The sequence below is a fragment of the Pan paniscus genome, chromosome 4, assembly GCF_029289425.2.
Source record: "Pan paniscus chromosome 4, NHGRI_mPanPan1-v2.0_pri, whole genome shotgun sequence".
Taxonomy (NCBI): Eukaryota; Metazoa; Chordata; class Mammalia; order Primates; family Hominidae; genus Pan; species Pan paniscus.
The window spans coordinates 40,130,631-40,143,524 of NC_073253.2; the positions used below are offsets into that span (position 1 = coordinate 40,130,631).

Consider the following 12,894-nt stretch of genomic DNA (forward strand, 5'->3'; position numbering starts at 1 on the left):
ATAAATTAACTCTTTCATCACCATGAAATGTCTGTCTTTATTGCTTGGTAATATACTTTATCTTGAACTCTACTATATATAATATTAATATAGACATCTAGCCTTCTTATGTTTCCTGCTTATTTACTATATGTTTTTCTATCCTTTTACTGTATCTTTTTCTATCCTTTTATTTTCAACCTATCTGTGTCTTTATATTTAAAGCATGTTTCTTAAGATGGGAACAGTAGACACTGGGGACTACTTATGGGAGGAGGAAGGGAGTGGGGCATGGGTTGAAAAACTATCTATTGGGTACTATGCACACTACCTGGGTGATGGGATCATTTGTACACCAAACCTCAGTGACACACAATTTACCCATTTAAAAAATCTGCACATGTACAACCTTAACCTAAAAGAAAAGTTGGAACAAAAATAAACTATGTTTCTTGTAAACAGCAGACAGTTTTGCTTTTTTTATTCATTCTGACAGTCTTACCTTTTAATTGAAAATTAGCGTGATTAGTCAATTTACATTTAACATAAATGGTTAGATTTAGGTCTGCCATTTTACTAATTGTTTTCTATGTGCTTAATCTGTATTTTGTTTCTTTCTTTGTCTTTGCAGTATTTTTTCGTAGTTACTCTAGGGATTAAGTGTACACCTCTAATGTTTCACAGTTATCTTTGAATTAATATTATAATACTTCATATGAAATATGAGGACATTGAATACATATAGTCCATTTATTCCCCCATATCCGTTGTGCTATAGCTATCATATATATCTACAGACATAAATTTTATAACTTTTGCTTTAAACAAGCCATATTCATTTTAAGGAAATTTATAGGGAAAAAACCTTGTTAACTGTATATTTACCATTTTGGGGTCTCTTCATTTCTTCCTCAAAACTCAGTAATAATACTATAGGAGAAACTTCTTCCCTGAGGCAGTGGTTCTCAACTGGAGTGCTTTTGCTCCCACCCCCTCCCCAGGGTACTTTTGGCAGTTTCTGGAAACATGTTTAGTTGTTAGAACTAGGATAGGCGTTTCTACTATCATCTGGTGGGTTGAGGCCAGGGATGCTGGTAAACATTCTGTGATACTCATAAAAACTAAGAAACATAAGCTGAGATTCGTAATCCCTATTTTATGATGAGTGTTCTGAGAAGAGCTAGTGAAAGTCTCTTTTGACGTGCAACTTTAAAGTTTTCTTACATCTGTCATATGATTTACTGGAATTTAATAAATATCTGTAACTTATACCATTGTCGTTGGCCAACAAAGAAAAAGAATATTTGCCTGTATGACTGGTTTTCTTGGAGCAGTTTGTGGTTTGTTAAACTACTATAAATAGCTTTTTGTAAAGAAGGAGAAAAAATGAATATATCCTTTTGAACTGAGTGATACGTAGTCCAGCCAGCTGGATACTTTAATGGAAGTACCTTGAACTAGAAATAAAGCTTTTCTCCCCTCATCTCTGCAGAAAAGCAGCCTGCAACCAGCATTCACTTTGAGTTGATAATGACTCCTGCACAGCCTATTTATTTGGAGAGGTCAAGATTACTTTCAAATATTTTGTTTATTTTCACATTTTTTCACAGCAGAGTTGAGGGGTAGGAGTTTGATTTGTCCTTCAGGTTTATTGAACCTACCAAATAATACAGTGTGCTTTCAGGTGATACTATCTTGACTCATATAATCAAAATATTTTTGAAGAAACAACTTAGAATCAAAGTTGTTTTTTAAGGGCAAGCACAAAACATTATTAAGATGCCAAATGTAAACAAATGCCGTATCTTTTTGTATGATAGGTTGGACAGCACTTCATGAAGCTAGTGTAGGAGGATTTTATCGGACAGCAAGTGAACTATTAAAAGGTGGAGCAGATGTAAATATCAAAGGATTATACCAGATTACTCCCCTACATGATGCAGTGATGAATGGACATTATAAGGTACTGTGATGCTTTTATTTGCAGAACAAATACTATATTTTGCAAATATTAAATATCTCTGGGACCACACAATAGAAAAACATACAGAAATTTTAGTTTAATTTCATTCTGCTAATGAATACTTAGAATTTATAATGAAATTTTACGGTGTGATGGGTTTGTTGTGTGTAATATGATAGGTGTCATTTTACATGTTACTTTTAATAACCATATAGAGCTTTTTGGTTACATAGTATTTTTTTCAACTTGTTTTCCTTTAAAACTCCTTTAATATGGTGCTTTATAGGGTTTAGAAGAATGTTTCCTTCTTATAGAGTGTTACGCAGTTATGTCCAGTCCTGATAGGAGGTTTACAGCTTTATGGAGTCTGGTGTCACTTTCATAATCGGCCTAAGGCAGGATAATGTTTCTGATCAGTTCAGCTTAATGATCAGCCAGGATGTATCAGCAGGTTAAAATATCAGACTACTATAATTGCATACCAGTTGGTTAATAGTAACTGCAATAAATGGTAACATTAAGATTATGAATTCTAGTATACATGGTTTATCTCAGAAACCATATTTATTTTAGCTTACTACACATTTTTTCTGGCCCTGGGACAACATTGCAAGGCTGAGGCACTTGCTGAAGATATCTTGTTATTCATTTCAGTTATTGAAATTTGCCTCTGGGTTTAAAAACTTCTAGGATGGGAAAGGGTATTAACTATCTGGGATTAAGAAGATTTGTTCTGCCTATTTACAGAAGAAATGCCTAACACAGGCAGAGGCGGAGAAGGCTGCTGGGAGCCATGGGAATAGACAGGGCATATTCCTTCATAGTATGAAACAGTACTTCAGAAGGGTTTAGGCAGTTTTTTTTGTTGTTTGTTTTTCATTGTTTGTTTGCTTGTTTGATAATGTATATCTTGGTGATGGGTGGTCATTTTTGCATAAAGTTTAGAGGACTAGGAGGAGAGAATTCTTCCCAGGATCCAGTTTAATGGCCAGAAGAATGCAGGCTTGGACATGTGACAGTGTGAATCCTTTCTCTGTCAGAAGCAGAGAAACCTCATGCCAAAGCACTTCTTCTGTCTAACACCATAGCCCATTTGCTCCCTCACTTCCCAGAGCTGACCTATACTGATCAAGAGTCTTTTCTTCCTTTGAGTAAAGTGAGCCCTGAGCATTTTAATTTTTCTTCTTTTCTTTCCTATTTGTTCCTTTGCCCCACTTCGAACTTGGCTCCAATCCATTTCTGCCTCACAGTCTAGCATTGGCTGTCTCCTATTTGGCCTTTGCATATATGAAATAATCTCTGGTTCCTTCAATGATGTTAAAGGAACCAAAGACACAGGCCTCTATTCCCAGAATCCAGTTTCCCCACTTACTGCATTCCCTCTTGCAATCCTCCAATCTGCCTGTGGTTCATATGCTCTTGGCACCATGGCATATCCTGACTAGTGGTGAGAGAAGAGAATGACAAGACAGGAGTGGAAGTCTAGAGAAGAGTCATGAAAATTAAAAGTTGAAACCAGTAGTTGGTGTGATGTCAGGCAAAGATGATCAGAGAAATGGCCTAGGCCCTGGGTATTGGATTGCTGAAACGCCTTTGGTGTCACAGGAGTAAAGATGTCAAACAGGGAAGCCTTGGGAACCCAATGCTGGTCCTACTACCTGGGGAGTGTGAGCTTCTTTAAGCATTCTGGAGTGTTGAAGGAACTAGAATATATTATCTTACAGGTCTTAATTGTTTTATGGGAGAGATACTAAAAGATAATATCCTATTTTCTAAAAGTGAAAAAACAGTAAAAAAAAAAAATCCACATCTTACCATTCCATTAATTTGAAATATCCGTAATAGTCAAATCTATAGAGACAGATTAGAGATGGGGGGTCTAGAGGGTGGGGAATGGTGAGTGACAACTAATGGTTAAAGGGTTTCTTTTAGGGGGAATGAAAATGTTCCAAAATTAGATTGTGGTGAGGGTTATACAACCCTTTTAATATACTAAAAACAATGAATTATATTCTTTAAATCGGTAGACTGTGTGGCATGTGAATTACATCTTAATAAAACTGTTAATAAATACATTTTTTAAAGAGTGGAAAAGTTAGAATTTGAGAATTACAAATGATCAGCTCAATGTTGTTCCTTAGAAAATGTGCAAAAAGTTATTAAATATATGGTTGGAAGACATAGGCAAGAATGTAGTGCTCTTTGGGAATCATAGGCATCACTAAGAACAAGTCATGCCAGACTAACCTTTATTTCTCTTTTATTAGGTTTACCTTGTTAGTAGGTAAAGGTAATGGCATTGAAATAAGCTATCAAAACTTTAACAAAGTTTTTATTTGAAGTATCCTATAATCTGTGAGTGTATGGGATGTTGAAATGAAGGGGTTTGTTGGCATTGATTTGGGGATTCACATATATTGAAACAATAGGCCTCAGACATGGTGATTATTCATTTTATGTGTGTCTACAGTGAACCCTTTTTTGTTTTTGTTTTTGTTTTAGACAAGAGTTTCCCCCTATCACCCAGGCTGGAGTGTAGTGGCGTGATCTCGGTTCACTGCCACCTCTGCCTCCTGGGCTCAAGCGCTTCTTGTACCTCAGCCTCTTGAGTAGCTGGGATTGCAGGCATGTATCACCATGCCCAGCTAAGTTTTTGTATTTTTAGTAGAGATGGGGTTTCACCAGTTTGACCAAGCTGGTCTCGAGCTCCTGGCCTCAAGTGATCCGCCCGCCTAGGCCTCCCAAAGTGCTGGGATTACAGGCAGGAGCTGCCACACCTGGCCTTGCAGTAAACTCTCTTGTGAAAATTGATTATACATTATATTATGTGGTAGAACTCTGGACTGTTTGGCTAGAACATGAACTGATTTTGTTATTGGAGTATTTTAAAGAAATCCCAGACATAATACTATTTTACCCATAAATACTTGAGCCCAAACCTCTAACAGATAAGAAAAAGTTTTTCATACTCGCAATATCATTTCACCTAATAAAAGTTAAGTTTCTTTATACCATTTAACATCCAGTCTATATTCAGATTTCTGAGGTTATCTAAAATATGTGTTTTTATAGAAAGTTTTAATTTGAATTAGAATACATTAAGCTTCATACATCATATGTATTTGTTATGTATCTTAAATATGTTTTAATCTACAACAGTCCTTTCTATATTTTAGGATTTTTATGTCTCCTATTTGTTGAAAAAAGTGGCTTATTTGTCCTATAGAATTTCCCAAATTCTGGTTTTGGCTCATTTTATCTTTGTGGTATTGTTTAGCTTATTTCTTCACATATTTTCTGTAAATTGTTATGTTTTGATGGAAAATCTACTTAGAGACCACAGTCTGGATGCAAGGTATGCTCATTGCTATTGGATGTTATTGCTTTTAGGCGTTTTCAGTGAACTATATCCTTTTAGAAGGAAAAAAAATCATGAGTTTATGCTGATATTTTCATTTCAGACTTCATAGCATAGATTTATGCTTAACTTTCATTCTCTACCTACTCGTATGTCTTTTTTTAAGCTAAACATTTGTTTCTTAATACAGTAATTGAATTATTTCTTTATAATCTAATATGCTTACAATATTACTACTAACAATGCCAGTATTACTATTAAAAGTGAAACTACTAATGATGTTTATTTTGGTAGTTCTTTTTCTTAAAGTATATGCTATTAGGGATGAAGAGTCAGAATACTGTCTTTTGAAGTACAAGTTGAATATTCTTTATTTGCAATGCTTGGGACAAGCAGTGTTTAGGATTTTGAATTTTTTTTGGATTTTGGAATATTTGGACTTTAAACCTTTATGATCACATGGTCCATACCATGGAAGTGGGTACAAAAAATTACAACTCTGAAAGCATAAGACATTGAATCACAACAAAGGACACAATCTAATTGTAAAAGCTATAAAATGTCTTGGAGAGAAAAATGCCATACATATCACAGGGACAATACAATATAAGTCAAATCCCTTAAAAATTATTAAGACACAGCAACCTAAAAATTCTACCTTTCAAACTGCTTTACATTGGGAATTTAAGGCCAGCTAGGGAAATTGAAAGCAATGGTAGATACGATTAAATCTATAATTCATATACAAGCCATATACAAGCAAAACATAAAGAATTTATGCCTGGATATTTACATTTTGTTCAGCAAAGAAAATACAGAATGCATTGGTTTCTTTCAGGAAAAATAGTTTTATAAGGAGGTTGCTATAAGAGCTGTGGTGTTTATCTCTGGAGGTTTTGTGTCAAATTCAGGATCAAGGAGCATGAGAAAAAGGTACGGAGGAAGGGAAAAGGCAGAAGCTAGAGCCTCACTCTTCTGGAAATCCAGTTGGTGATCCCAAGGGAGTGAATACATTACTTTGGCAGTAACTAATACTTTGGCAGTCCTTTCGCCAACTATCTACACTTACCAATTCCTCTGTAGCCCTATACTTGGAATTCTGACGCCTGCTTATGTACTCTCTACCTTTGAAAAGCTCTCTCCTCACCAAAGAGTAATAAATGACTTTCAGTGAGTGTCCACCTACTTTAAACCTACATTTAGGTTCTGTATTAGTTATCTGTTGCTACCTAACAAATTACCACAGAACTTAAAATAATAATAAACATTTATCATGTTGCAGTATCTGTGAGTCAGGAATTTCAGAGTGGCATAGGTGAGTTGGTTCTGTCTAAGGGTCTCTCATGAGGTTGTAGTCAAGATGTTGACTGGGAACACAATCAACAAAAAGTTTGGGGCTGGAAGATCTGTTTCTAAGGTGGCTCACTGACATAGCTACAGGCAGGAGCCATGTTCATTGCCACATGGACCCCTCCATAGAGCTGCTTGAATGTCCTCACAGTATGACAACTGGCATCCCCCAGGGTTAATGAATCAAGATTGAGAACAAGGAGGAAGCCACAATACTTTTTAACCTAGCCTTAGAAGTCACATACTGTCATTTCTGCCATATACTATTTGTTAAAAGCAAGCCACTAAAACTCCAGCCTGTACTCTTGAGGAGGGAAATTAGGCTCTACCTTTGGAGGCAGGAAAGTTAAATTTACAGACATATTTTAAAGCCACCAGGGGTTCTTAACTGGAACAAGAAGAGAAATTTCAGTAAGTGGCTAGCATCACAGTCATCACTTATTTAGCTTAAACAGTAGGCCCCTTAAGGAAATACACTTCTACTTAAAGCTTGCCCATGGCTTTTCACCTTTGATCATACTATTGATTCAAGTATTTTCCTCCCTCTAGAATCAGCTGACTTTCTTACATAAGAAGTTAGTAGTATAGAGAATAAAATTCTTTCAAGTCCAGGTTGAGCATCCCTAACCGAAAAATCAGAAATCCAAAACTTTTTGAGTGTTGACATGATGCCATGAGTGAAAAATTTCACACCTGATTTCATATGATGATTGCAGTCAACACACTGGCACACAACATACAATTTATTCAGTCACCCTAAGAGAAAAAGACCCTCTTAGCTCCCTTCAGCTGCAATTCAGCTTTTCTGGACATGCCCAGATTCCTTCATGCAAGCACATCCACAAAGGGTAATAAAATAGCACACGTTCAGACCAGACACACCAACACCAGGTTCCCCACGTTGCCCCACATGGGGCCAAGACCTATGTGCATTACTCACTGTGGGTTTTTTGCTTATTTTCTGCTCTGTGGTATGAATATATTATTGAAAGTGTCAAAAAGGCCTGCATCATACCCATAGGGTAGTGCAAATATTCCAAAATCCAAAATTCTAAATGCTGCTGGTCCCAAGCATTTCAAATAAAGACTATTAAACTTGTACTTCAAAAGACAGTATTCTTTCTCTTCATCCCTAATGGAATATACTCTAACAAAAAGAACTACCAAAATAAACATCGTTAGTAGTTTCATTGTTAATAGTAATACTGGCATTGTTAACAGTAATATTGTAAGTATATTAGATGATAAAGAAATAGGTAATTCAGTTACTGTATCAAGAAACAAATGTTTAGCTTAAAAAAAGACATACGGGTAGGTGGAGAACCAAAGTTAAGCATAAATCTATACAATGAAGTTGGAAATGAAAATATCAGTATGAACTCAAGATTTTTTTTTCCTTTCTAAAAGGATATATTTCACTGAAAATACCTAAAAGCAATAACATCCAATAGCAATGAGCATACCTAGCACCTGGGCTGTGGTATCTAAGTAGATTTTTCATTAAAACATAACATGAGAACAGTATGGGAGAAACTGCCCCCATGATTCAATTATCTCCCACCAGGTTCCTCCCACAACACATGGGAATTATGGGAGTACAATTCAAGAGGAGATTTGGCTGGGGACATGGAGCCAAACCATGTAATTCCACCCCTGACCCCTCCTAAATCTCATGTCCTCACATTTCAAGACCAATGATGCCTTCCCAATAGTCCACCAAAGTCTTAACCCATTTCAGCATTAACTCAGAAGTCCACAGTCTGAAGTCTCATCTGAGACAAGACAAGTCCCTTCCACCTATGAGCCTGTAAAATCAAAAGCAAGTTAGTTACCTTGTAGATACAATGGGGGTACAGGCATTGGGTAAATACAACCATTCCAAATGAGAGAAATCGGCCAAAATGAAGGGGCTACAGGCCCTATGCAAGTCCGAAATCCAGTGGGACAGTCAAATCTTAAGGCTCCAAAATGATCTCCTTTAACTCCATGTCTCATATCCAGGTCATGCTGATACTAGAGGTGGGTTTCCATGGTCGTGGGCAGCTCTGCCTTTGTGGCTTTGCAGAGTACAGTCTCTGTCCTGGCTGCCTTCATGGGCTGGTGTTGAGTATCTCTGGCTTTTCTAGGCACATGGTGCAAACTGTCAGTGGATCTACCATTCTGGGGTCTGGAGGACAGTGGCCCTCTTCTCACAGCTCCACTAGGTAGTGCCCCAGTAGGGACTCTCTGTGGGGGCTCCAAGCCCACATTTCCCTTCAGCACTGCCCTAGCAGAGGTTCTCCATGAGGGCCCTGCCCTTGCAGCAAACTTTTGCCTGAGCATCCAGGTATTTCCATACGTCTTCTGAAATCTAGGCGGAGGTTCCCAAACCCCAATTCTTGACTTCTGTGTGCTTGCAGGCTCAACACCATGTGGAAGCTGCCAAGGTTAGGGGCTTGAACCCTCTGAAGCCACAGCCCAAGCTCTACATAGGTCCCTTTCAGCCATGGCTGAAGCAGCTGGGACACAGGGCACCAAGTCCCTAGGTTGTACACAGCATCGGGACCCTGGCCCTGGCCCGGGCCCATGAAACCATTTTTTCCTCCTAGACCTCTGGGCCTGTGATGGGAGGGGCTGCTGTGAAGATCTCTGTCATGCCCTGGGGACATATTCCCTATTGTCTTGGGGATTAACATTCAGCTGTTTATTACTTATGCAAGTTTCTGCAGCTGACTTGAATTTCTCCTCAGAAAATGGGATTTTCTTTTCTATTGCCTTGTCAGGCTGCAAATTTTCCAAAGTTTTATGCTCTGCTTCCTGTATAAAACTGAATGCCTTTAACAGCACACAAGTCACCTCTTGAATGCTTTGCTGCTTAGAAATTTCTTCCACCAGACACCCTAAATAATCTCTCTCAAGTTCAAAGTTCCACAAATCTCTAGGGCAGGGGCAAAATGCTGCCAGTCTCTTTGCTAAAACATAACAAGAGTCACCTTTGCTCCAGTTACCAACAAGGTCCTCATCTCCATCTGAGACCACTTCAGCCTGGATTTCATTGTCCACATCATTATCAGCATTTTGGTCAAAGCCATTCAACAAGTCTCTAGGGAGTTCCAAACTTTCCCACCTTTTTCTGTCTTCTTCTGAGCCCTCTGAACTGTACCACCCTCTGCCTGTTAGCCAGTTCCAAAGTTGCTTCCACATTTTCAGCAGCACCCCACTCTACTGGTACCAATTTACTGTTTTAGTTTGTTTTTACACTGCTGATAAAGACATACCCGAGACTGGGCAATTTACAGAAGAAAGAGGTTTAATGGACTTATAGTTCCATGTGGCTAGGGAGGCTTCACAATCATGGCATAAGGGGAAAGGCACTTCTTACATGGCAGCAGCAAGAGAGAGAATGAGAACCAAGAGAAATAGATTTCCCCTTATTAAGCCATCAGATATCATGAGACTTATTCATTACCATGAGAACACTGTTCATAGAGAAACCGCCCCCATGATTCAATTATCTCCCATTGCGTCCCTCCCGCAACATGTGGGGATTATGGTATTACAATTCAAGATGAGATTTGAGTGGGGACACAGAGCCAAACCAGACCACCACTCCAGGTCTCTTTTGCCATTTGCATGGTATGTCTTTTTCCATCCTTTGACTTTCATCTTGTTTGTTATCTTTGAATCCAATGTATGTCTCAGATAGTATATTTTTAAAAAGAATCACATCTTACCATCTCTGCCTTTTGATTAGGTTGTTTAATCCATTCATATTTAATGTTGTTATTGATATGGTTGGATTTAAACCTGCCATTTCCCTTTTTGTATTCAGTCTATCTCATCTTTTTGTGTTTTTCCCACCTATACTGCTTTTTTATTTACATTAAGTGAATATTTTCTGGTGTAACAATTTAATTCCTTTAATGATTTTTTTAGTATATTTTTGAGTTATGCTCTTAGTGGATGCTCTAGGGCTTCTTAAGTTATCAGAACTGACTTCATTCTTATGCTAACCTTTTTCCAGTGAGATATAGAAACATTGTTTCTGTATAACAAAATTATTTTTCCCTATTTTTGTTCTATTACTGTTATGCATGTTTGTATATTTTATAAATACAATATATTGTTACAAATATTACTTTATATGGTCTTATGTCTCTTAAAGAAGCTGAGATAAGAAGAGCAAGTATTTATTTATAGAGTTTATTTTATTAAGCTTCCTATTTTACATTTCTGGTTCTGTGCATGTTTTCCTATAGATTCAAGTTACCAACTGGTATCATTGTTTTACTCCAATTCAGCTTTATTCTGATCTGCCTCTTTTGTGGTATTATTATCAAGTATATTACATTTATAAATGTTATAGGCCTTATAATACAATATCATATTGTTTTATGCCATTGCTTTTTAAATCAGTTAAGGGAATAAAGGAAAATAAATATACAATCATATTATCTCCCATAATTATCTGTATAATTACCATTATTCATATGCTTTTTCATGTGGATTTGAGTTATTGTCACTTGCTTTCAGCCCAGTTACCTTTAGTATTTCCTTTAAAGCAGGTCTTCTACCAATAAATTCTATCAGCTTTTTTTTTTTAATCTGTGAATGTCTTTATTTTGCTTTCATTTATAGTTTTGCTAGATATAAGATTCTTGCTTGGCAGTTTTTTTTCCTTTCAGCATTTTGACTGTCTCATCCCATTGTCTCTGGACCTCATTGTTTCTAATAAGTGAGATACTAATTTTATTGGGGTTCTTATCTAAATGATAAGTTCTTTTTCCTTTGCTGCTTTCATGATTTTATCTTTGACTTTTAACATTTTGACTTTGACTATGTCTAGATATATATCCCTTTTGTTTATCTTTTTTGGAGTATGTTGTGCTTCTTAGATATGTGCATTAATGCTTTGAATCAAATTTGGCAAGTTTTCAGCTATTATTTCTTTGAATATTTTTCTCTGCTGCTTTTTCTCTCTCCTGTCTTTCTGGAACTCCTGTAATGTGTATGTTGTTGTGCTTAATGGTGCCCCATATTTCTCTGATGTTCTATTCATTTTTCTTCATTCTTTTAAAAATCTGTTCTTCTGATTGTGTAATCTTTATTAATCTGTCTCTCCAAATTCAGTGATTCTTTTTTTCTGTCAGCTTAAACTTCCTGTTGAGGCCTCTGGTGAATTTTTCTTTTCAGTTATTATACTTTTGAATTCCAGAATTTCCATTTGATTTTTTAAAAACTTTCTGTTTATTAATATTCTCTATTTTATAAATTATCACCATATTTTTTCTTAATTCTTTAAACATGGCTTTCATCAGCTCTTTGAACATATTTATAATAGCTGTTTTAGAGTGTTTTTTGCACATATAGGCCCTCTCAAAGCAGTTCCTATGGCTGCTTTTTATCCTGTGTATGGGTCATACTTTAGTGTTTCTTTTCATGTCTGTCTTTCTCTCCTTCTCACTATCTCTCTCTCTTTTGAGACAGAATCTCACTCTGTTGCCCAGGCTGGAGTGCAGTGATGTGATCATAGCTCACTGCAGCCTCGAATTTTTGGGAACAGGTGATCCTCCTGCCTTAGCTGCCTGAGTGGTTGGGACAATAGGCATGCACCACCACACCCAGCTTTTTAAAAAATTATTTTTACTTGTATTTTTTGTAGAGATGGAATCTTGCTTGTGTCACCTAGGCTGGTTTAGAACTGCTGGCCTCAAGTTATCTTCCTGCCTTGGCCTCCCAAAGCACTGGGACAGGCATGAGCCACTACATCTGGCCAAATCTGGACATTTAAGATAATGTATTATAGCAACTCTGGATCCTGAGTCCCCCAACCCACGTGCCCAACTTGGGTTGCTTCTTTGTTTGATAAGTTGTGAAGTCTATTTCCCTCACAGTGTGCAGTCTTGTGACCCTGTTTGCAAAATTTTTTTCTTATTTTTATCTTTATCCTGGTTTCCAACAGAATACCCTTGGTTCAAGACCATTTAGTGGTCAATTACTGATTGGTTAGAGGTTGTGTTTAACCTTCCTGAATCAGAAAGATTTTTACATTTTACTGTTGGATCTGGTGTGGCTTATAGACTATGTTCATTCTTCAGGGAGTTTTGAGTTTGGCCTACATTTAGCCAGGGACCAGTAACTCAGAAGTTTCTTCTCTAGCATCTCCTCAAAGGACATTGCCTTGGATATACACAACATTCTTCTGGGCCACCAAGAGGGACTATAGTTTTAGCCAGGCTCTCTTTGATTATCTATTCACTAATCT

At 37.0% G+C, this 12,894-nt stretch overlaps 1 protein-coding gene across 4 annotated transcripts in view; it reads left to right on the plus strand.

Annotated features, from left to right (window-relative positions):
* Positions 1-12,894, plus strand: part of ANKRD31 (ankyrin repeat domain 31) — a 179,223-nt gene that overhangs the window by 68,923 nt on the left and 97,406 nt on the right. For all 4 annotated transcript variants that reach the window (XM_034959938.2, XM_055112315.1, XM_055112313.1 and 1 more), the window contains exon 11: positions 1,800-1,942. In XM_034959938.2, the coding sequence (XP_034815829.2) occupies positions 1,800-1,942 (143 nt within the window). The remainder of the gene's footprint in view (positions 1-1,799; positions 1,943-12,894) is intronic.